This window comes from Patiria miniata, unplaced genomic scaffold (assembly GCF_015706575.1).
Source record: "Patiria miniata isolate m_02_andy unplaced genomic scaffold, ASM1570657v1 HiC_scaffold_2, whole genome shotgun sequence".
NCBI classification, from domain to species: Eukaryota; Metazoa; Echinodermata; class Asteroidea; order Valvatida; family Asterinidae; genus Patiria; species Patiria miniata.
In genome coordinates this window covers 13,148,211-13,175,849 of record NW_024037058.1, presented here as the reverse complement: position 1 = coordinate 13,175,849, position 27,639 = coordinate 13,148,211, and the positions used below count along the sequence as shown (strand labels likewise).

At 40.7% G+C, this 27,639-nt stretch overlaps 1 protein-coding gene across 4 annotated transcripts in view; it reads right to left on the bottom strand.

Moving 5' to 3' along the window:
• Positions 1–27,639, bottom strand: part of LOC119726564 (neuronal cell adhesion molecule-like) — an 88,633-nt gene that overhangs the window by 10,845 nt on the left and 50,149 nt on the right. For all 4 annotated transcript variants that reach the window (XM_038198302.1, XM_038198299.1, XM_038198300.1 and 1 more), the window contains 13 exons: positions 27,312–27,499; positions 26,729–26,866; positions 24,678–24,827; positions 23,675–23,805; positions 21,852–22,020; positions 20,218–20,523; positions 18,736–19,112; positions 17,501–17,729; positions 16,436–16,551; positions 14,534–14,717; positions 13,313–13,432; positions 11,867–12,043; positions 10,584–10,709 (listed from right to left, as the gene is read on the bottom strand). In XM_038198302.1, coding sequence (XP_038054230.1) covers positions 10,584–10,709; positions 11,867–12,043; positions 13,313–13,432; positions 14,534–14,717; positions 16,436–16,551; positions 17,501–17,729; positions 18,736–19,112; positions 20,218–20,523; positions 21,852–22,020; positions 23,675–23,805; positions 24,678–24,827; positions 26,729–26,866; positions 27,312–27,499 — 2,411 coding nt within the window. The remainder of the gene's footprint in view (positions 1–10,583; positions 10,710–11,866; positions 12,044–13,312; positions 13,433–14,533; positions 14,718–16,435; positions 16,552–17,500; positions 17,730–18,735; positions 19,113–20,217; positions 20,524–21,851; positions 22,021–23,674; positions 23,806–24,677; positions 24,828–26,728; positions 26,867–27,311; positions 27,500–27,639) is intronic.

Below are 27,639 nucleotides of genomic sequence, written 5' to 3'. Positions count from 1 at the left end.
TGAAAGAAGGCCTTTCCAACGGTGCGTCTTAAGAAGCACCGTAGGAAATTCAAATTAGTAGTTTGTTTTGTTATTCGGCGAAGCGCGCGAAAGCGTTGACACGACGCACACGGTTGCTATAATTCTTCGGATCAGCGCGCGACTACAATCGCGTAGCTGCAATTGGCTCAGTGAGAACGTGTCTCGGATGCTGGAGTCAGGCCCAATTCAAAACATGATTCAGCAACTTTTGATTTTAAACGAGATCCTAGAATGTTGTTTCTCTCGAAATATACAGCTTAAACTGAGCTGAAAGTTTGTCAGGTTAGTTGTTCAGCACCCTTCTTTAGATTTTGAGCACTTTTGTTGCTTCAAACAAACAAAATGCACAAATTACAAATGATGGACTATACTTTTAACCCATTAGCACCTGCTCTACATTGTATAACATTGTGTTTGTTCATTGAAGCATGAATAAAACTGCAGAGAGCTTGGGTGGTTTCGTGCCAAACAGTGATTAAGGATTCATCCCTATAGCATTTCATTTTGCTTTGGACCTTCCTGTTCCTTTCAGAATCAACGCTTTACATTATTGTGAACATGTTTTGGAGTGACATTTAAAGGGACTATACAACATTTGCAAACATCGAAAAATAAAACTACCAAGTTTTTCCAAATACCTAACTGGGATGTTAGTAAATGACAGTCTAAAGCATCCTGTAAAATTATGGCCTCTGGAGTGAAGTCATTTTCAAGAAAATTGTATTTTTGTATACATTTCCAATGGTGGTCGGCCGACCACCGTTGGAAAAACCTTACTATTTTTCAACTGCTGTTCCAAATTTACCTTTTTTTTCAGTCCAAATTTTTAGTTACATGTTAATGAACAGGTGCAAGCCAGCTAGACTGGTTCTCTTACCTTACAATTTTCTGGCATCTATAAATTAATCCATTTTATCTTTAGTGGAGGCAGGGAACCAGACTACTTCAACATTTTTGTTTTTCTTGGTTTTTCCAGCATTTTCGAACCCAATATTTCAAACATGTCAGTGTAACAATATTTGATATACATGTATTATACTAACCCCTCAAATACTTCATTGCTGAAAATTACAACAAAAGCCAATGATGTACATTTCCTTTAAACATTTCACTAGATGACATACACTTGCCCTGCTATCACTCTATGATAGTTAACATGAATGGGTGGTGTCTACGTAAGTGTACATGTATGCAGACACCGCAGCTCAAGCTAAGTACCAAATGTAGACAGAAATACAAATGTACATGAATAGCAAAGACCTTGGCTTAGGGATGGTCAGTTTTTTCTCATCAACAGTAATTCCTATTTATAAGCAAAAAGGCAATTCCACAGAGATGTGGACGCCGCTGGAAAGTGGAACGTTGATTAAATTTTAAGAACTACAAGCGCCACAACCTGAAATGTGTTATGAAATTAAATAAATGGGGGCAACAAGACCTTTCATTTGAGTGGTATGGCACAGTGCCAGTGAGATGGAATGTTATGTTAAGGGTGTGGGTTTTTTTTTAAGTAAAAGAAGAACACATATTTTGGGCTAAATATATGGAGCTCTGGTAGTCAGTTTGGCACCTTGTTTTAAAATGCAAAATTTGAGTGTTATTGTCAGTTTTTGTTTATAAGGCAGAGAGAAAGGTTGATATTAATATGCCAAAAGAGATTTTTCTTTTATTATGAGCTTGTTCCAAAGATGGGTGGACAAAATCCAACATAACTAACCGTAACATACATGTATATAAACCAAGATTTTTTTGGAAATTGAAAAATGTTTATATACATGTACCTGTAACTATTAAGCAGATACATAAATACTATAATTTGTTTCAGGTATATCCCATTTGAGGAAACTTTTTATTCAAAGACATCTACTTTTTATCCTGTCCTTTTTTTGTGACGTACATGTACATGTAACTAACCAAGACATACCTGTCCTATTACAATTCACACAACATGTATCATGCATGTTTTTCCAATGATTTTGCTTACGGCTGTGATAAAAGTCCTAGTATGGGATGGTACCAGAAAGGAGAATTGATAGCCACAGGTTGATATACTGGTAAGAGCCCAACGAGCTGGCTACATTGCTTAAAATGTAACAAAACTAACTGTTGAATTGCCCAAAACAATATCACTAATTTGTTTCCATAGTCCAGCGGATATGTGAAAAAATTGTGCACTTTTGCATAAAAGCGTGAAACTTGGCACAGATGTTTATATTCATGCGAGAAAATGTTTTAGATGTGGAGCCATTCCAAATTTACCCTTTTAGGGGCGTGGCATCCATTTAAAAAAAGGGGGCAGGACTTGTCGTGCCCGCAGTAAAAATGGTTTTTCCCACTTGCTACAAAAGCAGGAAACTTCACAAAGACATAATTATATAGATTATTAGTGTTTTCCAGATTCGGAGCCACCACAAAAGTACCTTTTTAGGGGCGTGGCAGCCATTACAAGAAAAGGGGGGGTTTAATTATTATGCCCACTTTGGAAAACATTGTGCCCATATTTCATGAACGAATAAAACGTCCCACAGACGTTTATATTCATGAGAAAACAAATTCCAGATGTGGAGCCATCTCAAACACACCCTTTTAGGGGCGTGGCAACCTTATAGGGGAAAAAAGGGGGGGCGGGGTTTTCATTATGCCCACCCTGGAAATATTGTTCCCACACTCATAGAGAAATGGAACTTTCCACAAACATTGACATTCATGAGAAAACAAATTCCAGATGTGGAGCCATCTCGAACACACCCTTTTAGGGGCGTGGCAACCATATAAGGAAATAAAGGGGGGCGGGGTTTTCATTATGCCCACCCTGGAAATATTGTTCCCACATTCATAGAGAAATGGAACTTTCCACAGACATTGACATTCATGAGAAAAACAATTCCAGATGTGGAGCCATCGCGACCACACCCTTTTAGGGGCGTGGCAGCCATATTGAAAAAAGGGGGGGGCGGGGTTCTCATTATGCCCAACATGGGAAAAAATGTGCCCACATCTCATAAAAGAATAAAGCTAATTCCCACAGATATTAATATTCAAGAGAAAAAAAAAGTCACACGTGAAGCCATCGTAAACACACCCTTTTAGGGGCGTGGTAGCCATAGTAAAATGGGGGGGGGGGGGGGGGTAGTCATGATGCCCCTATAAAAGAAAGTTCTTATGTAGAGCCACAGCAAACTCATCCTTTTAGAGGTGTGAGGGGCCTACTCACTGTGCCCACAATTGCAATTTTTATATTTTGTTGTTGATTTCTTATAATGTTGATTGGCCCATAACCTATATTATTTGGTAATACAATGACTTACCCCAAAGAGCATGGGTAAGTACCGGTAGGCTAACCCGTGTTATATTGTTCAATGTGTGTACTTGCACCTATATTATCATGCACATCTAAATTCCAGAGTGATTTCATAATTACAAATACACAGCACACAATGGCAGCCCTAAACTCTAACATTTAACATTAAAGGGCCATGGAAATCTTTTTTTTACGGGGGGGGGGGGGGGGGGGGGGGGGGGGGGAGTGTAAAATCCCCCTACCCCTTACCCGTTGCGCTGCATTGACAGCAGATTGGGTAACAACACGATGTACTCGCCTCACAAAGTGGTGGACACGTCCACTATGACTTCACATTCAATGAATCTGTGTACCCCACCACACAACACCTCTGTTCTCTTAAAAATGGTATATCAAGCTCTTATGAGTGATTTTTTTTACCCCGACCAAATCCATTAAAAAAAATTATACGTTATACAGGTGCGACACTGCATATGCCTTTTGGTCTGTCAGAAAAAAAGGCAGGGGAAACAATGTATTTGAAGAAGTAACACTAGTCTTTCCAGGACTAACTGAGGTACCCCAGTTTATACCCCTAATTCAGATATTGATGCAGTTGAAAGGTTATCAATAATTCTACAGACAAAAGAACCAGTAACTGGGTTAATATGGATGAGGCAAGAATGCATAGTGTAAGAAAACAAAGGGTTTGTCAACAGTAAATTCCAACTATAAAGGCAGCCCTACTCCAACACATTAAACAGCTATCTGAGGTGGATTTTATTATATGAAACGCGGTCAAAATTTTCCACGTTGTGCATATTGAGTACCCCCCCCTTTTAAAAATGGATGCCGCACCTCTAAAAGGGTAGGTTTGTGATGGCCTCACATTAAAAAAAAAGATTTTTATGAATGTATTGTCCAAGTGGAATTTAATCCATTTATGAAAGGTAGGCACAACTTTCTTTTATAGGGGCATCATGACTATCCCCCCCCCATTTTATTATGGCTGCCACGCCCCTAAAAGGGTGTGTTTACAATGGCTCCACGAGTGATTTTTATCTCGTGAGTATTAATGTCTGTGGAAATTAGCTTCATTCTTTTATGAGATGTGGGCACATTTTTCCCATGTTGGGCATAATGAGAACCCCGCGCCCCTTTTTTCAATATGGCTGCCACGCCCCTAAAAGGGTGTGTTCGCAATGGCTCTACATCTGGAATTGTTTTGATCATGAATGTCAATGTCTGTGAAAAGTTCCATTTCTCTATGAATGTGGGAACAATATTTCCAGGGTGGGCATAATGAAAACCCCGCCCCCCCCCCTTTATTTCCTTATATGGTTGCCACGCCCCTAAAAGGGTGTGTTCGAGATGGCTCCACATCTGGAATTTGTTTTCTCATGAATGTCAATGTTTGTGGAAAGTTCCATTTCTCTATGAGTGTGGGAACAATATTTCCAGGGTGGGCATAATGAAAACCCCGCCCCCCCTTTTTTTCCTATATGGTTGCCACGCCCCTAAAAGGGTGTGTTCGAGATGGCTCCACATCTGGAATTTTTTTTCTCATGAATATAAACGTCTGTGGGACGTTTTATTCGTTCATGAAATATGGGCACAATGTTTTCCAAAGTGGGCATAATAATTAAACCCCCCCTTTTCTTGTAATGGCTGCCACGCCCCTAAAAAGGTACTTTTGTGGTGGCTCCGAATCTGGAAAACACTAATAATCTATATAATTATGTCTTTGTGAAGTTTCCTGCTTTTGTAACAAGTGGGAAAAACCATTTTTACTGCGGGCACGACAAGTCCCGCCCCCCTTTTTTTAAATGGATGCCACGCCCCTAAAAGGGTAAATTTGCGATGGCTCCACATCTAAAACATTTTCTCGCATGAATATAAACATCTGTGCCAAGTTTCACGCTTTTATGCAAAAGTGCACAATTCATCGATATTTTGTCACATATCCGCTGGACTACAGTATTTGCTTCAGATGTAAAAATTCCATATCTTTAAATACTAAACTACTTCATTTGGTTTTTTTTAATTCAATTTTGTTAAAATACCCGTATCTTTACAATTGCGGTTATTTTTTGACATTATACTCAAATTCTGACTTCATAAGGTTCTGCATTCCTCAAATTGCAACCGCTCACCACACAAAAGTTGACTTTAGAGGCAAAATTAACAAGCCCCACAGCGTTTTGTGGTCGTATACATGTATCTCTATTTCGAGCTCTGCCAAGAAGTGCCTGGTTTTGACAGAACATGCCACATTTTGTGACTGACTGCACTACAACTGTACAGTACTGTTGAATTCATTATTCAAAGTCTAGACTGTTTTCATTTACAATTAACGCAAAATGTCCATGAGCATGACAAGCAGAACTCATCTATCCTGATCCATATGCTTTGAATTCATACACAGAAGGAGTTAATTACTACACCGTCTAAACATGTTGGAATATCTGCCATTCCCCCTAAAAAAAAAATAGCTTCACAAGAATTTCTTTCATTCCAAACTCTTGCCCGAAGTGTTAATGGTATCTTCAACTCAAATCTCTTCAGACACTGATGTCTGTCAACTTAGCTAACTTGTGAAGAAGACATTAAAAACACACAGGCGTGATATCTGGGCAAAAAATAGTGCAGAGTTAACCAAATTACAAGTTAAAGAAAGGACTTGCCTGCATCAAAATCCAAGAATGACAAGCCAGCAAAGCTCTGTCGGTTTTTTCTACCAGCACTTCCAACTTCCAAGTACACTGTCAATATATTGTGATGTACATGTACACAGCTGCCACACGCACACAGATAAAATGTCATCTACAACCAGCTTACACAAATGGCTACTGGGCTGTATGCCATGGGGCTATTGTTACTAGATACTAAAGATAATTAGCATGTGTAGCATCTGATGCCATATGCTTTGGGGTTTTATTTCTCTTTACATGACCAGCCATGTGCAGCACCTTTCCCTTACATGTATATGCACAGGGCTCATCCCTGGTGATCTAATTAACAAGCGGCTAGGTGATCAGTTACAGGACCGGTGCAGCTGTAAAGGTCAAAATAACCTTGCTCTCACACTCAGTCAAAGTTGGTTTCGGGGAAGTCTGAAAAATGTCTACTCCAGAAATATGTACGTCCAATGAGCAATGTTGCAGGACAGCACACAATTCACAGTTTACATGTCTTCAGGGCAGATAATAACCTATGGTTTATTTTGCTGCTGATATCAGTTAGTAAGTTGTTTTTTTTTCCTTGTGGGCACGAGCCCGTGACCGCGAGGAACGATTCTCTTCTGTCTCATCAAGTCTTGATAAAATAATGTACCACAAAATCATCATCACTGTTTAACAGCCATATATTTGTTTTTCTACTTCTATTTCTGTAACTGTACCCGGTACAGTATTTGTATAATCATGGTCAGATCCTAAATCAATAAACATTAAGTATTCATGTCCAAAAATGTCATTTAATTTATGCATGAACTGAATCTGTCAGTTGCAGTATGACTCTAACAGGGCCATTTTGCAGAGTTTGGTAGAATGGACTACATGTACTAATAATAACAACCAACATCAAAATTGTTTTTGACAAATTCTCACTTTTGATTGATCCTGTGCAAAGAATATTTGGTTAGTAGTAATGCAGTACATGTACACACAAATTCATATTGACGTTTCACGTGTTGATACCAACATGCAAAGAACCATTCAAGTTTGTCTTAGATGCAAAACATGTACATATACACCTGTGTTCGTGATGTCACACTCCGGAATACAGCATTTGAACATTTCTTACATTCTCAACCATGCTGACTTGGTGTCTAGTGATTTCCTCCAAATATTTGGCATAGTGCTTACATGTAAGTGGCATTTCACTACCAACACATCATATAGTTCCAGCTAAAACTCTTTCTTTCCCAACATCAAATTCAATTGAAATTCAATCTTGCACAATGTCATCACAAACCGTTGCAGGGTGATACAAGTGTAATGCAGACTCAAGCCAGACCAGGCCATTCCAGTCATTACAGATTGAAACTGACGCTTGTCATCAAGTTACAGGCAGCAGTAATTCCAATGTATCAAGAGTTTCCCTGACGGACGTTCATTTCTATATTTACCATTCTTCAGCACAGAAACATTAACACACAAAATGCCAATGGGGTTCGGTATTCATTACATGTACAGGTATCTCAAATAAACGCAATTTCTCCATTTGGAAGGGTTGAGACGAGGAAAAAAAACCCCATAAATGCGACCTGTCACCAAGAAATGAGCATCAAGGCGAAAAATTGCATTTTTGAAAAGCCAAAATTTAAGAGGTGGTCGACTTTTCGTTTTCAGGTGAACCTCAATCTGAACTGTTCTACATCTTTCAAACCTGCTTTCATCCTATTAGTTGACCGTTCGTTCACTGTAATAACCATTGTATCTTTTCTCAAAATTTAGTTTTAAAACTGCCATTTAGTTGGCGTTAGCTCCCGACCTGAACTCAGTACCCCTAACCGTTAAAAAGCTCTTCCTCTGCAGAATCCATAAAATAAAACGTCTCAATTCTTTAAAGTTCTGACTTCAGGCTCATTTTCTGGTGACAGGTACATGTAACAAATGTAACACAGAACACAGTATTCAACTAAATGTCATAAAGTGGGGCAAATCTTTGAGCCTAATACAAGATTGATGCCACATAATACACTGTGTCACACTATTTTTAATTTGTCACGCGCCAATTTGTAAACGCAATCCCATACTATAATTTGATGGCAAGAGGCCTTGGCATCACATTACCATGCTAGCCTAGTTTGTTGAAGTATAATTTGAAGCTGGAGCAATGTCAAGTAAATAGACTACACGTTTTTGGGACTTGAGTTACAGAGCTGGTATCAGGAGCTTGCGACACCATCACAGTGTCTTTATCATTTAGCATTATCTTGATCACGGAGCAATGTCATTTGGCAGTTTGCTGCTGTGGTGATTGCTGTGAGTTGTATTTTGAGACGAGTGGCCATTAACCCCAGTCCAGTGTAGCTGCATGTCTGATATAATCTGACAGATGGTGGTGGGGGGGGGGGGGGTGGGGTGGTATAAATCTAGTACCGTATGTGTAAAGGAAAACGCTGATAAAAAAAGTCATGTATACAGTTTGGCTTATCCTGTTCTGATCCAGCAAAACGTTCAAGCTCTGCATACCCATGCGCTTGTCAGCTCTACAAAATTGGACCCCCCCCCATAAACAAACACCACCACCAACTGACTGGAATGGCCTAATGAGGGATCTGGATCCTATGCAACAGTAATGCATCAAGTTCATAGCATTCATTATTAAGCACATCCTCAAGATACGTTGCAACAGCGAACATCTGAACAAAGCCGACCAAAATTGAAAAGCAAATTAAACATACAGGATACCGACTTGACGTCCAGTTGGCTGAAATCTGAGCACAGAATTATAGTTAATCATTTTGGAGCACAGGTTAAAATAAGCTACAATCTCTTAAAATACAAAAAAGTAGGAACTATCAAAATAAACTAGGAGAGGATGAGATGCAAATATAAAGTGATTGTTTTTGGACTGAAACTGAAAACTAGAACATTTTTAATGAGACAAAGACTTCATTACATCACTGATGGCTGCTTGCAAATGGCTGTGCTACATATCGGGGGAAAAGGACTGGCAATTAAGAAAAGGGACGGATAAATCTGAAGTAAGGTAAAAATGTAAAAGGCAAGACCAAGAAATTGCGCACGCTATTTCCCATACATAATAAAACTTAAGTCCACTAAGATATTAATGGGTTTCGGTGTTCTTTATTCTACTGCAAGGAGAATACCCACAAGAATTGTTCTGTTATTAGTATTTGCGATGATTATGTAGTTAAAGAAAAGAAACCCATTAGTTCGCACCTGTACTACAATGTATTACATTGTACTTATTCACTAAAGAATCAATTAAACCCTAGGGTACACAGGCAGTGTTGGTTTAGGGTACTTATAGTGACTCAAGGGATAATGTACTAGACTGTTAAGTTGATAACCAAATTATTATTTAGGAAATAAATGAATACCAAGACCTTAACCCCCAAAAACAATATATTGTTGGGCTAGGAAAACGTGATATTAGCTTAGAAGACTCCGAGCCCAACTGCAAATCGTTGCTCAATTCAGAATAGTGCCCGACTTATGTCTGCCCATGGTATGCTGGCTGGATTCCAAGAAGAGCTAAACACAAAATATGGCAACTTCCGTATGTGACATGAAGAAAAACGACATACGTGTATAAAAATGTTAATGAAAATCAAGTGGAAGTAGTAGGATTTCCTTCTCTACTTAAATTCAGAACGAGCATAAGCACACCTTGATCTAAATGTGAGTAAGGCACATGGAAAGAGAGAGGACAACCTAGAGTTGAATGGGATGAGATGTGTTCTGTGACATCTAGTCTCGACCAAATTTCATGGAACTTTTAGCAGAAAACAATTTAAAGGTTTTATGGGCCCTGTGCACAAGTATCCCCTCAATGTCAAGAACGGAAGAGTGGGGAGACAACGGGAAGAGGCATTTGAACGCATTGCCGACAACGCCTCAAGTTGACATGAAGATGCTATGGCTTTGCGCACACTCAGAATTAAAATTGGTTGTGCGTACTTCACACTATAGGCATGTGAACCATTATGAGAACATGCATTGTATCCCGTTCGAGGGACTCTCGAAAGTGGTAAAAAAAACGCCCTCTCTATTACGCGAACAGAGGCAATACATTGCTTGTTGTTGCTGGTGGACTGTGCTTCGTTATTAGTAGAAATTTCCTGTCACTGCACATGTCCCACTTGGAAGTTCCATCAAACTGGTGCCGAGTAATAGCCGAACTACTCTGAGTGAAAACTTGATCTCAGTATTCTAATGCATGAAATACTACATGTATCATATCATTGCAAAGAGGGCAACCATTCAATCCAGATTATGTGACCCATTACAATTCCATAGTGGGCTCCAGGCTCCACATTCATTGCGTACACATCATATCCCCTGGATTTTTTTTTGGGCTGTGAGCACAGAATGGGTGAAACCAAGCTTGGAATAATATCCCTGAGAAGGAATGATTAAAAATCCAATCATGTGTGAGCCGTGAGTAACCCAAATCTGCATAACATATACACATTTGTGCCCCATTTGGATACCATTGTCCATATTGCAGTGATGTGACGACATGATTGAATGAAGCATGCAGTTAGTTTCCTAGAGTTTTTGCTGCAGAAACTTTTAAAGAGACTCACTTGCTTCCTTGTACAAAACGTAGAACTCGTTGGCTGCGGCGCCCTCGTCCTTTTGGACAAAGGTCACATTGATGTACGTCTTTCCTGGCGCGATCTGGGCATCGGCAAGAAGAGGCTTGGGTGGCTCTGTAAAATCACAAGAGAAAGAAAAAAAAGACACACTTTACCAAATCTGAGCCAGGCTGATGCAGTGGTATACAACTTACCTCACCTTCCACCACTGTGACCTAGATTCAAATCTAATCCAGGCTGATATATGGACTGGGGTGTTCAGTCCCTGCCTGATTCCATGGGAGCTCCTTTGAATGTTTTTCCAGGAATTTCCTCCAACTGCTTAAACTGATTGTCGTGTTCTCTCTTTAGAGGATCCCTCAGGTTTTTCAGCCACAGTACCTGTGCACTGTGGGGGAGTGTGTGGCCTAGTGGTTAAGGTTCGTGACTCATGATCAGAGGGTCCGGGGTTCGAATCCAGCCGCCGGCCATATATTGTGTCCTTGGGCAAGGCACTTCACCCCCACTTGCCCCTCTCCACCCAGGAGTATAAATGGCTACCGGCATTAGCTGGGGAGTAACCTGCGATGGACTGGCATCCCATTCAGGGGGAGTAGATATATTCTCAGTCGTTTCATGCCAAGGAAACCGGAGATAAACGCCGGCCTGATGGGCCACATTGGCTCAGGACAGACTTTACTTTTATACCTGTGCACTGTGGAGGGACCATTTGCAACGTGCACAGGGAAAGAGACCAACATAAAAATGTACACATGCAACGACCCCAAACAGTTCATGTACCGTAACACAGAGGACGCGAGTGGTCATGTTCTACTGACAACAATCAAGAGGTGGATCATCTTTAGACATTTGTTTTGTGTAAGCCGTAATAGATGGATTCCAGTTCCACTGAAATTGACAAATTAATCTAAAATTAAATGACAAGAACTCTGCCCAGTCTCAGACTAACCATCGAGTCCTGAGACGCTGAGCAAGACACCAAGACCAAGGCATTTGCATTTTAAGATGAGAGTTATAGTTAAACCCATTACAGGTCCTCACAACTCCTCAAAAGTCCTCACGAATCCCAAGTCCATCATGTCTCTTCCAGTGAATTCACAAGTTCTTCACATGAACTGTGACAATTGGCATCCCCTGTTACTGTTGACTGGACTTGTGAAAGGGGATCTGTGAATTACTTTGACTGTGATGGACTTGACTATTGAAGACCAAGTCGAGACAGAGGCAAAAAAAATTGGGTCTTGAGATTGTAATTCTGCAATTCCACCTACCTCCACCGACTCGCGTCTTAATCTCCTGGGTGGTCGCTTGGCCGAGGCCATATCCGTTGGTGGCGTAGACTGAGATGCGGTAGTTGGTGTCGGGCTGTGCAGACTCCACCTTGTAGGAATCGGCCTCTGGGTCCCCAATGGGAACTCTGGTCTCCTCTCCCAAATCATTGCCATCGACTACAGTCACAGAGAGAAAGAAAAGTTATTGGTAATAATCAATAATCTCAGTATCTCTTTTTTTCAATGCCTCAACTTACCTCTTTAAAGGCAATCTCTAGAAGGACACTTTTTTCTTGCTTATTTTTTGGACGAGACATGTTCACAATTAGTATTAATAAGGAACTTAGTAAGTACTCCGCAATGTATTGGTTTAAGGCAATCTCCAAGAAGAAAATAACAGGCAAGCTTTATATTGCGTTTATTCCATGAGGCATTTTCACGAACTGTTATTAAAAAGGTTTTCTGTTCTGCGAGACAGTTTGTCCAAATTGCAGTACATATTTGGTTGCCTCAGAATTGCCCGCAGCCGATGTCACGAAACTTTACGCAATAACGTAACTTCACTTACGCCACATTTGATCGCATAAGTTAGGCAACATCTCACGTTGCGTAACTAATAATTAATTCAAGAACAGCCATTGTTATCTTCATCCAAAATGTTTACATAAATTTATAACGTTGTGCAGCAACGCCAAGTTTCCCAAAATCAATAGTCAGTTAACAGCGCAGCTGCACATATTTGTTGCATAAATCCTACTCCTGGCGAAAGTTATGCTCCATTTTGTGAAATCGGCCGCTGTTACCTGTATGACTTGGCCCTTACCGGTACTTAGCAGGGGTGCCTGAATGCGAAGAATGGAGCAGAGTAGACTTGAAATCAAGTCAGTAACTGGCCGGGTTAAGTTCGCCCACCACGTAACGGCGCAGGCAGATAATACTTTTGGAAGGAAATGAATATGCTTGCATACTTGTGCAAAGTCATGTACATGTACGTGATTAGACACGTTTCTGTGTGTGGTGAATGCAATACAACATGGAGCAAATCCCATTCTTCGAGAGGTCAAAACCTAATTTCGAGGCCCTTTGGTACATGTATTCCATCATATTATTTTCCGACTTACAAAACAATAATTGGCATATTACATTTCAAATTTTAATATTCTCATGAAAATCGTGCAGAAAAAAAGAGAGAAACTTACACCAAACAAGAGAAAGATATCCCCAATCTAATAATGGATGCTTTCTCAGCGGTACAGGTGAGCTGTCATTGGCCATCTCTATGGAAATGTTATGCACGTGCACTTCATTGGGCGCATCATTAGACATGTCGAGGCCGGCAAATTATAACACGTTACACAGCGCCATGCTGGTAAATACTAGGGGTGCCAATAGGCAAAACAAGACTGTCTAGCGACTGTCTAGGAGCAGAGCTGCTCTAATACTTACAGGTGTTGTAGCTGAGGTTGTATCCCTTGATGACACCATTGGGGGAAGCCGGCTTGCCCCACTTCACCATTATACGGTCGGACAGTGGGACAATGGACATTTCATATACAGGTCCAGATTCTACAGAGTGAATCAAACAGACGTGGGGTTAAATTGCACTGCGAAATCAATTGCTTTTGCCTTGTGCAGAAATCACGGAACACCCATTGCTTCTTTTGCTGTTTTTTTATACTTGTTTTGAATTACATGTATACTTTTTCTACATTTACATCGTCTGTGTTATTTTCTGACATCTGAGGGCGCAACTGCTGTTATGTCAATTGGTATTTAAACCCATTGTACATGTAGGCCTACAGTAACTTTTGTCTGTACAAATTTGAAACCAAAAAGTTGAGCTCACTGAAGCAGTTTGCTCAATGACTGATCGTTGAGAATTAAATGATAACTGCTTAAACAAAAAAATATAAAATCGACCCCAGTCCAAAACACCCCAAATTCTAGCAAGTTTTTTTTTGCACTTGGCTATAACACCGATGCTTCTGCCTCAGATGGCATCATTTAAGTGCTCATTAAAATTGGAAATTCACCTTTTCAAATCCTCGAGATTTAAGGATTCAATTAAAAAAATTTCAATTTGCATGCACCTCTCTAAAAATGAACCAAACTCCCCCCATCTGCTTGCAAGACTCAATACATTGAGCACCGAGGTATGTCATTTGTGACCGGCTCCACAAAAAAGGGTATATGTTGCAAAAAAGTGAAATGGAGTTATATACATGGTTAGAAAGCCCACAACGTAAGCTTTTATTTGGTAGCTCCATAGCCCCTCCTGTTCTGGAGATATGATGTATTTGCATATTAATTACTTCCTTGGAGTTCAAATTGCACAACTGAGAAAACAGCCTTTGAAATAGCTGGCTTTGTTGTGGAACATTAGAATGATGCACACAAAATGGTAGTTTTTTCCACTTTGTTCATCAAAATCAACATTTCTGTGAATGAAACCTGAAACTGTACGTATTAAAGATGCCATTCATGACATAAAATGAAAATCACATTTTGACAAAATTTTCACCCTCTCAATGTTGAGCAGGCCATTACACAATAATGCTAAGGGCGACTTAATACCCTTTTTTGTAGAGCCGGTCACATTTCATCTGACATGTACTGGCCAATGTGACACAGCATTACACACCGATTTCATCAGTACATATTATTTACCTCCTTCAGGCATCTGGAATGAGACAGGAGCCGACTTTTCGCCCTCGCGTTGACCGTTTCGGACCGCCACCCGGAATTGGTAGTTCATGTACGGGGTGAGGTCGCCCACACGACAGTCGGTGTTGGGCAGGCACTCGGCAGGCTCCTGGCCCTGGGCCTGTGCCTCTACCATGGTATAGTAAACCTGTAGGAGATCAATACAAACCAATGTCCTCAGAATTACAGCTGTTGTAGTTATGTTTTCATTGGATTTTGTTGGTTAGTTGGTTGGTTTGTCTATTAAAGCTATAGTCCATCATTTGCAGCCATCCGAAAAAGTAACTGGCGTATTATTGTTGAAAAACGTACTTGGTTGAAAGATAGTAAGTGGACTAAACTCCCTGTGTAATTAATCTTTCTGGCAAGCTATCATTTAGAAGTAATCAACGAAAGAAGGCCTTTCCAACGGTGCGTCTTAAGACGCACGGTAGGAAAACTTAAATTAGTCGTTCGTTTTGTTATTCGGCGCAGCGCGCGCAAGCATTGGCACGACGCACAGGCGCGCGCAGTTGCTATAATTCGTCGGATCAGTGCGCGACATCGCGTACAGCTGCAATTCAAAACATGATTCAGCAACTTTTGATTTGAAATTGAGATCCTAGAATGCTGTTTTTCTCGGAATGTACAGCTGAAGCTGAACTGAACCTTTATCAGGTTAGTTGTTCAGTATCCTTCATTAGATTTTGAACACTTTTGTTGCTTCAAACGAACAAAATGCACAACTTACAAATGATGGACTATATCTTTAACAAGATTACTCAGGAGATGGTCCTTGGTACAAGTACAAGGGTGGTCCATGGTGCGAGTAAAAATCGATTAGATTTTGGAAGTGATCCGGATCTGGATCCATTATTTTTTATTTAAGGATTCTTCACCATTTATGCAAGTATTTCTTTTGAGTGTGATGACAATATGGTGGGGAATTGTTTAGCCTTAGTGGAGGTGTGCGCTCTCTGAGTGCTTTCTAGTTTCTTTGTTTCTGTTTTTTTTTTAACTGATTTTGCAGAAATTTGCCACCATTGTTACATGTTTATTTTAATCTCTGCTATAACTTGAAATTTAACATACATGTATGTGTCTTCAATGAACAAAATACCCTTTGCACAGTTGAGTGCTTTCCTGGAGCCCATGCAAGATTTTGTTTAAACAGAACAAATCTTCACAGGCTCAGGAATGAATCGAACCCACACCCCCTGGCTTACTGGTCAGTAGTCAAAGAATGTAAAAGTCCCTTCAGGTAGGGGAGTCGGGTTCGGGACTGAGGTTGGCGCAGTGGTTTCTCTCCGTGCCTTCCACTGCTATGGCCAAGGTTCGAATCCTGCCCAGCCCACATGTGGATATGGTTTTCAGTCAATACATGATCCCGAGAATATTCTTCTGGGGTTTTCCTCCCACATCTAAAACTGCAATTTCTTCTCATTGTCTTCTCTCTATAGGTTTCTTCAGACTTTTTTGAAACTCGGTACATGCACAGAGAACAACTCTTCATGAACATACCCAAGAAATTTCATCACTATAGGTCAAAGGGTTTTGGAATTATGGCTAATTAATTATTCATATGCACGAATGGTAATTCTTCTCATTCCCCCCCCCCCCCCCCCCCGACCTAGGGTTAAATGTGAACATAATTATTTTATGTTTGTAGTGTCATAACAACGTTGAAATAAATGTTCAGTATAAAAAAAATTCATCAATGGTACTTTGCAGCAAGTAACACATACATGCACATTCAGTATTTAGAAATTTAACTGATTTACAATAATGCTCAGTTGGACAAAACCAATGAATAATGCACAAAAAGTAAATTACTCTTTATTGAGAACACTGTTGCTCAACACAAATTTTATCAAATGAAATGTTTACCAGGAACTTCTGGAGCATGCCGTTAATAGACGAGGCAGGCACTTCATCCCAGGTTATGACGACTTCTGTCGGACTGTCAGCGACCACCTGGACATTCTGTGGTGCTTCCGTAGGAGCTGGCGTCAAAAACCATAAAATAGTTACAACAGTCACCGAAGGAGGAAGGGAAAATCCTTAAATTTTGGCCCAAAAAGGAGCTGTTATGACGCAGTTGAATTTTTTTTGGTTCACTCAAAACAGCCGTTTTCATGATGTGCTTATTCGTCAATTTTCACGAGTCTTTATTTTTGTCTGGCAGTCTTTATCTGCTTTAAAAGCAGAATGTATTGCTTTGCAAATTTATGTCCAGACTAAAACTAAAGAAAAGCAAAGCTGAAAACCAAATCACAATTGATTATTACATAATATTTTGGTTAATTATTTCCCTGTTCATCAGGCCACGAGACCACGCGGCAGCCAATATCAGCGCACCTTTCAGTCCTCGACCCTCACAGGCACCCATTTATACTCCTGGGTGGAGAGAGGCAATTGTAGTCAAGTGTCTAGCCCAAAGGGCACAAACACCATGTTCCTGGCAGGGTTCGAACCCACGCACCATTGTACATGAGTCAAACACCGCAACTACAGTACCACGGCATTCTGTACTTATAAAAAAATCAGCAAACAGTCAGCCAATTTCTGTAACAAGCAGCTCTGTGTCATTTGGAGCCAATACTCAATAAGATTGAATTACTTTACAAAAAAAAAAAATTGTAACAATGTAACAAATCTCTTTGGTGCGCTTGTGGGGTTCTGAAAAGAACCAGGGGGAACCGCAACGTTTAGGATATTATACTGCCCGTCGTCCGGAGTCTCGGGACAACAGGAAGAGTATATAAGATGGAATTTTGCGTCGGGGTGATATAAAAAGGAAGAGTATACTTTTGGAAACATTGAGTTTCCCCCAGCTCTTCTCCAAACCTCACAAACCCACCAAACAGATTGGTGACATGGTGCTACCGTAGACTTTATCCTATTGCTATTGTCACCATGCAAACCTTCAAATCTTATTGAGCCAATACTCACTTCCTTCTCCAGTGAAACCTGACTTTTCTGAGGCTGGTCCTTCCCCTAGGTCATTCACGTACACCACCTCCACCTCCAGCTCTTTGTAGATATCACCGCCGTCGATCTCGTAGCTGGTCGTCCTGTAGTCGTCAATGTTGTGGGGTGTCCAGTCATCACTGGTGCCTGCCTCCCTCCATCTGACCACGTACTTGAATCCGGGGCCGTTCTGGTCGTACGGGTGCACTTCCTGGAACGGGTGACAATTCGGGTAAAGGTCAACAACTTTAGAACATATGGCTGCATCCGAATCAACTGTCTAGAGCTAGGTCTATGTCCACGCCCATTGAGAATACGCGGGGACACGCTGACAATAGACGTAGCCATAGCTCTGGAAGCCCGTTTCGGACACGGCCGGCTATAGCCATTTGTGAACGTCTCACAAATATTGTAGAACATATTTTGTGACACGTTCTGGCAAAATGAGGCAGAACTGGGCAGAGGTCGAAACGAGGGTTTGCGGTCGGTAGGAAGAATACAATTCCCCTAACAATACTGTTTGTTGTACTTCAATTAGAAATTCCGCTGACACGTTATGGCTGTTTATCAACACATGTGTCTTAAAAGCAAAGTAAAGTAAAGTAAGGCCCTTAAAAATTTCGATGTTTTGCATTCATGAAAACGAAAAATGCCAATTGTTTTTCCTTAAAAATACTTTAAATCTACAACTTTTATACAATTTCTTTAAAATGTGTAGTAGACATAGCAAAGATTACCAAAAAATCTGAAAAAAAGACCAATAAATCTCAAAATAGAAAAAAACCAAAACAAAAACAATCACGGGCTTAGTCCTGATTAAGTTTTTTTTTTTTACACTTTTCTCCAGTACAGCCTGTGTCCAGTTCCGTCTCATTTTGCCAGAACACTTCACATTAGTTTCCTGTTCATACATTGTGTTTTTTTAACCACAAAGAGGTTGTTTTAAAAGACAACATTCAAAGACAGCAGCAACAGTTATTTCTGCAATTAACGAGGCAACTGCTGGTGAAATGCATGCACAGTAATGCTTAAGCAATTGTCTTTCTGAAGGCGGCAGACCAACTACAAGCTTCAGGTTGTTGTCTGACCTCTTCACACACATCTTACTATGAATGCCAAGTTCGATGAAGTTCACTGGTATTTTATCACTGGTAGTAGAAAGTTATCAAACCATGCCATTTCCTTTGATGAAGTTGGGCCTTGTTGTCTAAACTTACCGGCCATGTCACTTTCAACTTGCCAGGATCCGTGGCTTCAAGTCCCACCTCCTCTGGGGTCTCCGTTATAGCTGCGGCTGCAGTCGTGTACTCATCAGACAACTCGCTGGGCTGAGACTCTCCGATAGCATTGACGGCCACCACGCGGAACCAGTAGGTGACGTAGGGGGAGAGGTCTAAGGAAGCCTGGGTGGAGGCAGCTGGCACAGTGGACTCAACTACCCAGCCAAGGTCGGCGAAGTTGGTCATGCGCGAGACAATGTAATCAGTGATTGGGGAGTTGCCGTCGTCCCCACTGTTCCACGCCACAGCAACCATGGTATCGGAGATGTCAGAGCGCTTGCTGACTATCGGTTTAGACGGAGGGGAAGGCACAGCTATTCAAAAATCAAGAACAAAAACCATTAAAAAGAGAAAATTATAGGATTTTGGGAAGAGTCAGGATGAAGCAGTGGTCCATCCATTCATAATAGGCACGCTCCTTCACCACTGTGGCCCTGGATCGAATCCAACCCAGGCCAACACATTGATTGGGCTTTCAGTCCTGGCCAGATTCTGGGGTATCCTTCCCTCCTATATAATTTTTATTTTTTCACTGATATCTCGCTTCAGCTTTCTAGCATCTTGCAAGTGGCAGTCTTTTCGCCAGAAATGTACTGTACTAATCGTTTTGCACTGATCAGGATACACCAATTCTATTTTCCTTTCAAACTAGTATGTTAAATTGAAACCTTTGAGGTGATAAATGTGTCCTCTTCTTTCTACTGAGGTGCATATATCTTGTAAGAGTACAAGAATCACCTGCCTTTAGCTTATCTACAGGTATGTACATGTGTAGTCGACCAAGAGAAACTGACAAAAACTTTTTGCATTAACCTTAACCCTGCTGAATCCAACAGGATCCAACTATGTCATACACCCGATGGAGCCTGTTGGATTGAGCAGTAAACCCCTTGTGTACATTCCTCATGCAAAATGTTGGATTCAGCAGGCAACTGAATCGCATTATAATGCCAAGTTGGACTCTGTTGGATTCAGCAAACAACTGAAAATAACGCACAGTGGATTGAGCAGGGAACTCCTGTTGGACTATGTTGGATTTACCGTAGCAGGGTAGTCCTGAGGAACTACTAGGGGGTTAGGGGTAATAGGTCTGCATGCCTATTAAAGCCGTTAGTAGTAAAACTAAAAATAATTATACTGTAAGTAACAGTCCCTTGACTGTAATGGAATTTCTGTCATGAGATCAGGTGCATTCCTGTCATGTGTCCTTCATTACTTTGTAGGCGGCACAGCACTCTCTACAGTTGGGTGTATAGGCGCAGCACTGATATCAGGCACCGACAAAGATGGCAATCAATCACCACGCGGTTGGTCATTCATCAAGAAACGGCTGGATTGGTTGCTGTGAGAAACGCAATCCATACGTGTCTAACAACACTGTGATCGAAAAGGCAGAGACGAGGTTAAAAACCAACTTACTCTTAATGACCAGCTCTGTGGATGCCGAGGCCTCGTCTTCAGTTGTCACAGCTTTGCACTTGTACGTTCCCGTGTCCTCCCCGACAGTAGCCACCACTTTCAGGTTGTCCGAGCCAGTTTTGGCCCGTCGGAAGCGTCCGCCCGGCACCGTCAGGTCCAGCTCTTCTTCGCCGGCTCCAACGTTACGTGACCAGGTAACTGTGGGTTCCAGCGCGGCATCGTGATCCACCTCGCATGCAATGATGGCGTCTGCACCCAGCTCTACACTCACCTCAGCCCCTGGACCCACGACAATTGTTGTACCTCCTGAAAGACAATTTATATGCACATTTTACAAAGTTGATTTGGAGTCAAGATATGGGGAAAAATATCTTCATGCCGGGAATAATGGGTATACCTAAAAATAGGTGAGAAATTTCTCTTCTTCAAATTCTAGAAAATCTACATATGTGCCATTTTTAATGCCAACTAATCTTGAAGTGACTGCGTTGCTCAACAAGATTACTTAAAGGAAGGGTAGATCATATGTCATTTGTGACCCGCTCTGCAAAAATGAGTCTGATGTCGCATAGCTTGAATTCCAGCTTTCACCACTTTTAAATGGAAACAGTGAAAATTTGCTCAAAATTTGGATTTTTTGTTTTTGTTTTATTTTGGTTGTTTGATAGTTTTAGTTCAGATATCTTACACAGAAATTTAAATATTGTAAGAAAACGACTAACAAATTTATGATATTTGGTGCTTTTCTTGGTTAGTTACATTGTATTTGTAATTTTTAAACCCTTTTTTCTTCATTGAGACATTTCTTGCTTTGCAAAAACTTGATAGAATTAAAAAAGGCACAACAGTGCAACCAAACGCCCTAGAGAGGCCCATGATATACCAAATGAAAGCTTATTTCATTCCCATTTTATCAATGTAGTTAACTCAAAATGTCAGTTTTGCCACAACAGACTCATTTTTGTGGAGTGGGTCACATTTGTGCATTTTTTCGTTTGAAGCAACAAAGTGCTCAAAATCTAAAGATGGGTGCTTAACAACTAATTTGATAAAGTTTTAGCCCTGTGTATGGAGTACATTTCGAGAAAACAACATTCTAGGATCTCAATTTCAATTCAAAACGTCCTGTTTTGAATTGCGCCTGAAATGAGCATCCGGGACACGTCCGGGCAATACTACGCTCTGAACCAACTAATAACCGCGCTTGCCCACATCCATTAACGGAAATTTCCAAAAATGCATCAGTTGACGCATCTTTGGAAATGGCCTTCTTCATTTTTTTGTTCAAAATGGCAGCACGCCAGGGAGAATAATTTCACAGGGAATTGACTGACATCCCCATCATTAAACCAAGTAACGTTTTCAATAATAATTTTGTTACTTTTTTGTTAGTTACCCTTTTTGAATACACGTAGCTGCAAATGATCTACTCTACCTTTAACACAACAAAAGCAAAGTTGTCAAGCCATCACAATTCATTTAGTCTGGAGGCAACTGGCAAGCTACTCAAAAAAACCTTGATTGAGGTATTTGCTTGTTCTTTCTCCGTAAAGCTTTTGCTCAGCGTGAAATTGGCCTCAAGGCTTGACTCATCTATACACCCATCCTGACGAAAACTACACTCATCCACTTACTTCTGACATTCACCGTTGATGTGGCCTCCACTGCTGCGAAGCCGTTCTCAATAATGCACTTGTAGTCGCCGCTATCTTCCACACCCACTCCTGTGACTGTCAGAGTGCTGGTTGTGCTTCTCGTATTGCCATCTTCCACGATGCTGTACTTTGATTCACCATGGACAATCTGGTTGTGATATCAATGAGATAAAAACACTTGAAAGTTGGGTTTTACCCATAGAGCTATATTAAATTACTAGAGTGCTGACTCATGTACAAAGTAATGCCCGATGGGCGCATCCATGTTTGTGCACAACCCTATCGAAAGCTAGAAATTTTGTACGTTTTTGGTACGGCTATTTGCATATCTGTGTTTGTATTCCATACCGGTGCGTCATCGAAGCCAGTACGCCCAAAACCGAAACGCACGATCAGCAAATGAGCGTGTCATTTTGCTCTACGCAAACAACAGCGCAACGTGTGTGCGTATCCGCTGCAGATAATTAACCGTGGGTTTTTTTTAAACCGGAACACGCGCTTAAGAAGCTTGCGTACGTTCTACTTGCACGTTGCATGTGGAGTACACTTTTAAAATTCAATCCATCTAATTTCATTATGTTCTACAAACACGCACATGAATTCAAGATGTCTGCGGTTCAAAGTGTCTCCGGGTGCAAGAACAAGGAAATAACACTCTAGTAATTTAATATAGCTCTATGGTTTTACCCTTCAACTGTGTAATTTCATATTTGTGAACACTGCATACCACAATTAAGGGTGGAATTGATAGCAAATTCTGGTCAGGACAATGGATCATTTATCAGCGGTGGGTTTTTGTTTTTTAAATTAACCCTCCAATGCAAACATAAATTAACCCTCCAATGCAAACATAAATTCTGTGCCTAGTTGTCCTTTCAGTCCAAATCAATCAAGTGACTGTTTTCAACAGTTAAGAGTCCCGGCTCACATAAGCAGGCTTGACTGGCTGTGACTGTTTATGTACCGTAACTTCATACGGCTATGCTTTGACTGTAGGTGATTGATGAGACAGCTGCGCCACCAAATGACTGCTTTTGTCTGTTGACTAAATTTGACTGAAATGTGATCTGACTGTTGGTGACTAGCCTGTGTAAAAGGCATGGCAGGGGAAGTGGATGGAATTTTTGACTGTCTGTGACTGTTCAAACAGTAGCAGTAGGAGGGTTAATGGGAAAATACAACATTTGCAAACATCATAAAACGAAATGATCAAAATATCACAAAAACCCTTACTGCATTGTTTGGGACTAACAGTCTAAAGCATCCTGCAAAATCGTAGCTCCTGGTGTGCTGACAATCACAAGAAAAGTATTTTTCCAACACTGGTCGGAAGACGAGCGTTGGAGGAAACTGGCTTTTTTCAAAAACTGTTCTTAATTTTTCATGTTTAGTTATTCTGACTTTTCTTTGGAATTGATTACACACCTGTGAAATGGTACAAGCCTGCTTGGCCCTGCTAGACTGATTCTCTGACCTTACAATTCCCATTGCTCCGTTTCATCTTAAGTGGGGTCAGGGAAACAGACTACAAGAATATGATAGGTTTTCGTGGTTTTTCCAGCATCTACAAGCCCAAAACGTGAAACAAGTCAGTTTAACAATATTTTCTAAAACATACTAGTCCTCCAAATCCATTTATTTCTGAAAATTGAAGCAAAAGCAAATGCTGTACATTCCCTTTAATGAATTAAAAAAAAAAGAAATGAGAAGTTTTTTTCACTGTTTGTTTTTAAGTAGGACACTAGTTGACTGGTGGGAGCGACAGGAATTTCAAGAGGAATGGTGAAATCTAGGCTGTTTACCGGATTGTTTTGAAATGTCCACTGGATGGTAGGCTTCGGGGAGCCCTGCCCTGCGCAGGTCAAGTCAAAGGCTCTGCCTTCGATGCTGTTCAGGTTCCGCTGGGGTGCATCGGTCATTTCAGCCGGGATTGCTAAAATTGTATTAAAAAAAGAAGAGTTAGACAACAGAGAAACAGTTGATCAATAATACATCAATGTATTGCACTACGTTATTGGATGTTACAATATTGATATATTACAATTTCACACTAGAATGTAGCATCTTGCATGGTCAAAGTGTTTTGGGTAAACTGGTCATTCAGGTGATGGAGGGATTTATTGAATATAATGAGAGGCGTTCTGGTAAAATGTCACAACACTGAGCAGAGGCCGAAATGAGGGTTTGCAGGTCTTAGGAAAGAGAATAAAATGCTTCTTACAATACTGTTTGTTGCACTTCAACTGGACATTCCATTGACAAGTTATGGCTGTTTAAATATCGCACTGATCGAAATGTCAAAAAGTAAAATACTGAGAAAAAAGGGCCTTTAACGTTTCTATTTTTGTATTCGTAAAATGAACAATGCCAATTGTTTTTCAGTAAAAAACATCTTAAATTCCATGATTTGCTATACTATCTGTTATAAAGTATATGTAGTAGACATACATGTATCAAAGATTTCAAGTATCATTAAATCAGAAAATAGAGAAAAAAAAATTGCATTTTCTCCACTACGAACTGTGCCCATTTTCGTCTCTTTTGCAAACAAAAAGGAAATGCTACAGAATGGCTGTACATATATGTTTTTGGCTCATTATTCCATTTTTTACAGTGTCGGGATTTACATAGAATCATATCTAATCTTGAGGTTTATAATTGTGATCATATTGTATCATGCCATAGGCGCATCGTTTCAACCCCCATATTGACAGCATCAGAAGAGCACAATAAATTGGGCAGTGTTTTCAGATTTGGATAGAGTTGGGTTTCAAGATAGAGTCCACTGAATAAGAAGAGGCTTACATTCCACATTGACGAAGCCACTGGCGAATATCTCGCCATACTCGTTGGATGCTACACACACGAAGACGGCACTATCCTCCGTAATGGCATTTGTTAATTCTACCCTGCCCCCTCCGATACCCTCGGTGATGGTGAGACGAGGATTGGCCTCTTCATGCATGGAACGGGGGGAAAAAAGGTGAAAAAGGTTGTCGTTCAGATGCATAACAAATAATTTATGGTGAGATACAAATAAATACACATTGATTGACAAATTAAAATAGCAACCCCTTTCCTCCCCGAGGCCTTACAATACGTGTGCCTGAAATGTCCGATTAGGTACACCACCTGTCTTGGGAGCAACATTGAAATTGCCCAGTTGGGGACAGTAAGAGATCACCTGATTGGAAACAACATGTGATTGCCCTATACGAAACAAAATGCGTTCTCTTGATCTGAAACAGCTTGAGATTGCCTAATTGGGAACAAAATGAGATCTTCTGATTAGAAACAGATTGCCCAATCAGGAATATGATGCGATCTCCTGATTGGAAGCAAAATGATGCTGCCCAATTGAGAACAAAATGAGTTATCCGGATTAGTATTAACATGACATTGCCAAATTGGGAACAAAATGACGTCTCCCGATTGGAAACAGCATGAGACTGCCCATTCAGGAAGAAAATGAGATCTGCTGATAACCAACAGCTTCAGATTGCCCAATTGGGAGTAAGATGAGATCTGCTGATTAGAAACAGCTTCAGATTGTCCAATTGGAAACAAGATGAGATCTCTTGATATGAGACAACAACGGACTGATGAATTGGGAATCGCATCAGATCACCTAGTTGGAAACAGCATGGGACCACGCAATTGGGAATACCATGGGATCACTTAACCCATTAAAACTGTTGCTACAGTGTTGTACACTGCCGTAACCCATTGATGATATCCACAACACCATCTACAGTGCTATAGCAGTTTTGGACAGTTAAAGGAATAACAGGCAAGGCTCTTTTTGGTGGTGCAGGGACTAGTAGGTTAATAACCCTGATGCGGGTAGCCGGAAGTATAACGATCCAGGTCAAGATCCAGATACAGAATTGAAAAAAAATCCTCCTACAGGCCTCAAGCAAAATACATAGTGTCCCTATGACATAAAAGGCATCATGGACAGCATCAGGTGGCATATTAACCTCAATAGACCAAAGACCTAAAGACGTAAGGGCTCTGTTTGCATATGCGCTTTCCTATGGGAGCAAAGATGGGACGCCAGACAAAGTAGGGACCGCCTGCCAACCGTCTGTCAACACAGCGTGACATCATTAGGTCTTTGGCCTTTTGAAATACATGTATTAAAGTGACAGAGTGAAAAGCTTGAATGCCAGGCTGATACAGAAGTTCATCAAGTTATGGGATCTATGTCCATATTTTTTTCTAGTGAGAGTGTTGGGCACGACAATAAATTAAAGCCAGAGTCCATCATTTGCAACTATCCACAAACTAACTGACGTAATTATTGTTGAAAAACATACTTGGTTGAAAGATAGTAAGGGGACTAAACTCCCTGTGAAATTATTCTTCCTGGCAAGCTGTCATTTTGAAGAAATCAGCGTTGACAAGCAAGCGTTGACAAGACGCACACGCGCGTGGCTGCTATAATTCGTCGGATCGGTGCACGACATCGCGTAGCTGCAATCTGCTCAGTGAGAACGTGTTTCTGACGCTGAATTCAGGCCCAATTCAGAACATGATTCAGCAACTTTTGATTTGAAATCGACATCCTAGAATGTTGTTTTTCTCCAAATATACAGCTGATGCTGAGCTGAAACTTTATCAGGTTCGTTGTTCAGCACCCTTCTTTAGATTTTGAGCACTTTTGTTGCTTCAAACGAACAAAATGCACTAATTACAAATGATGGACTATACCTTTAACTTCTTGGGCGATTTTGTGGCACTTTGAAGATTATTTTATTACAAATTGTGCAACGGTACAGCCTAGTCATCAGTTCCAATGTACAATGTAGTATGTTTATAAACAATTTCGGACAATATTGTCCTCTTCAACTCACCTGCCTCTTTAAAGGGCACACCGTTAATAAGCCAGGTTACCATGGGAACCGGGATGCCCTCAGCTGAGCAATCTAACACACCGCCCTCATTGATCACAATGTTTGTGTCCTCTGGTTTGTTCTCCCAATATGGTTTTGCTGAGAAGAAAGTGCAGAACATCCTTAAATTGATATTTGTTCAGGGGAAAAATAGCTGGGTTATCTGTTACAGCTAATTTTGAAAGTGGGTAGCCGTGACATTTGTGTGATTTCATGAGGTCATCAAAATCGCGAATTTTTGTTTTTTTATCAACAAAATACGATCATCAAGGCTTTTGGTGTCCTAAAATGACAAATATGTAGTGAGGTCATGACGACGTCATCATTGACTGTTTTATCATTATTAGTATTCTTTATTACAAATGGACTGCAAATGCTATTTTTCTTACTCCAGGTTTCTCCAGTTTTATTTGTACACAATAGTTTGTTTATGTTCGTGCTATTAATGTATCACCCCTTCCCAACGGGCGAGTCAGCGAAACCACCTTGTTTTTCTTGTTCTGAATATTAAATGGTATCAAACCCAAGTCCAGGGAACACTTACACTTTACAGTGACAGTGATGGTGAAAGCGGTAGGGGTACCGCCTCCGTTGCTAGCCGTGCACATGTAGGAGCCAACGTCTGACGCCATAACATCACTGATGACCAGTTCCTGGCCGTAGCTCTCATAGGACGTGCGATCGGCAGGCAGCGACTCGCCGTCTTTCGTGAAAGTGATAACTGGTGTTGGACTGCAAAGAAATAAGACACACAAATTCATCATTCAAAAAAGGCCAAAGCTACGTCTTTGTATGAAGATATTGGTTCCCAAATACAGTCGAGTCTCATTAACCCTAACGTACCTAAATCCATCAAAATCCACCCCCCTGTT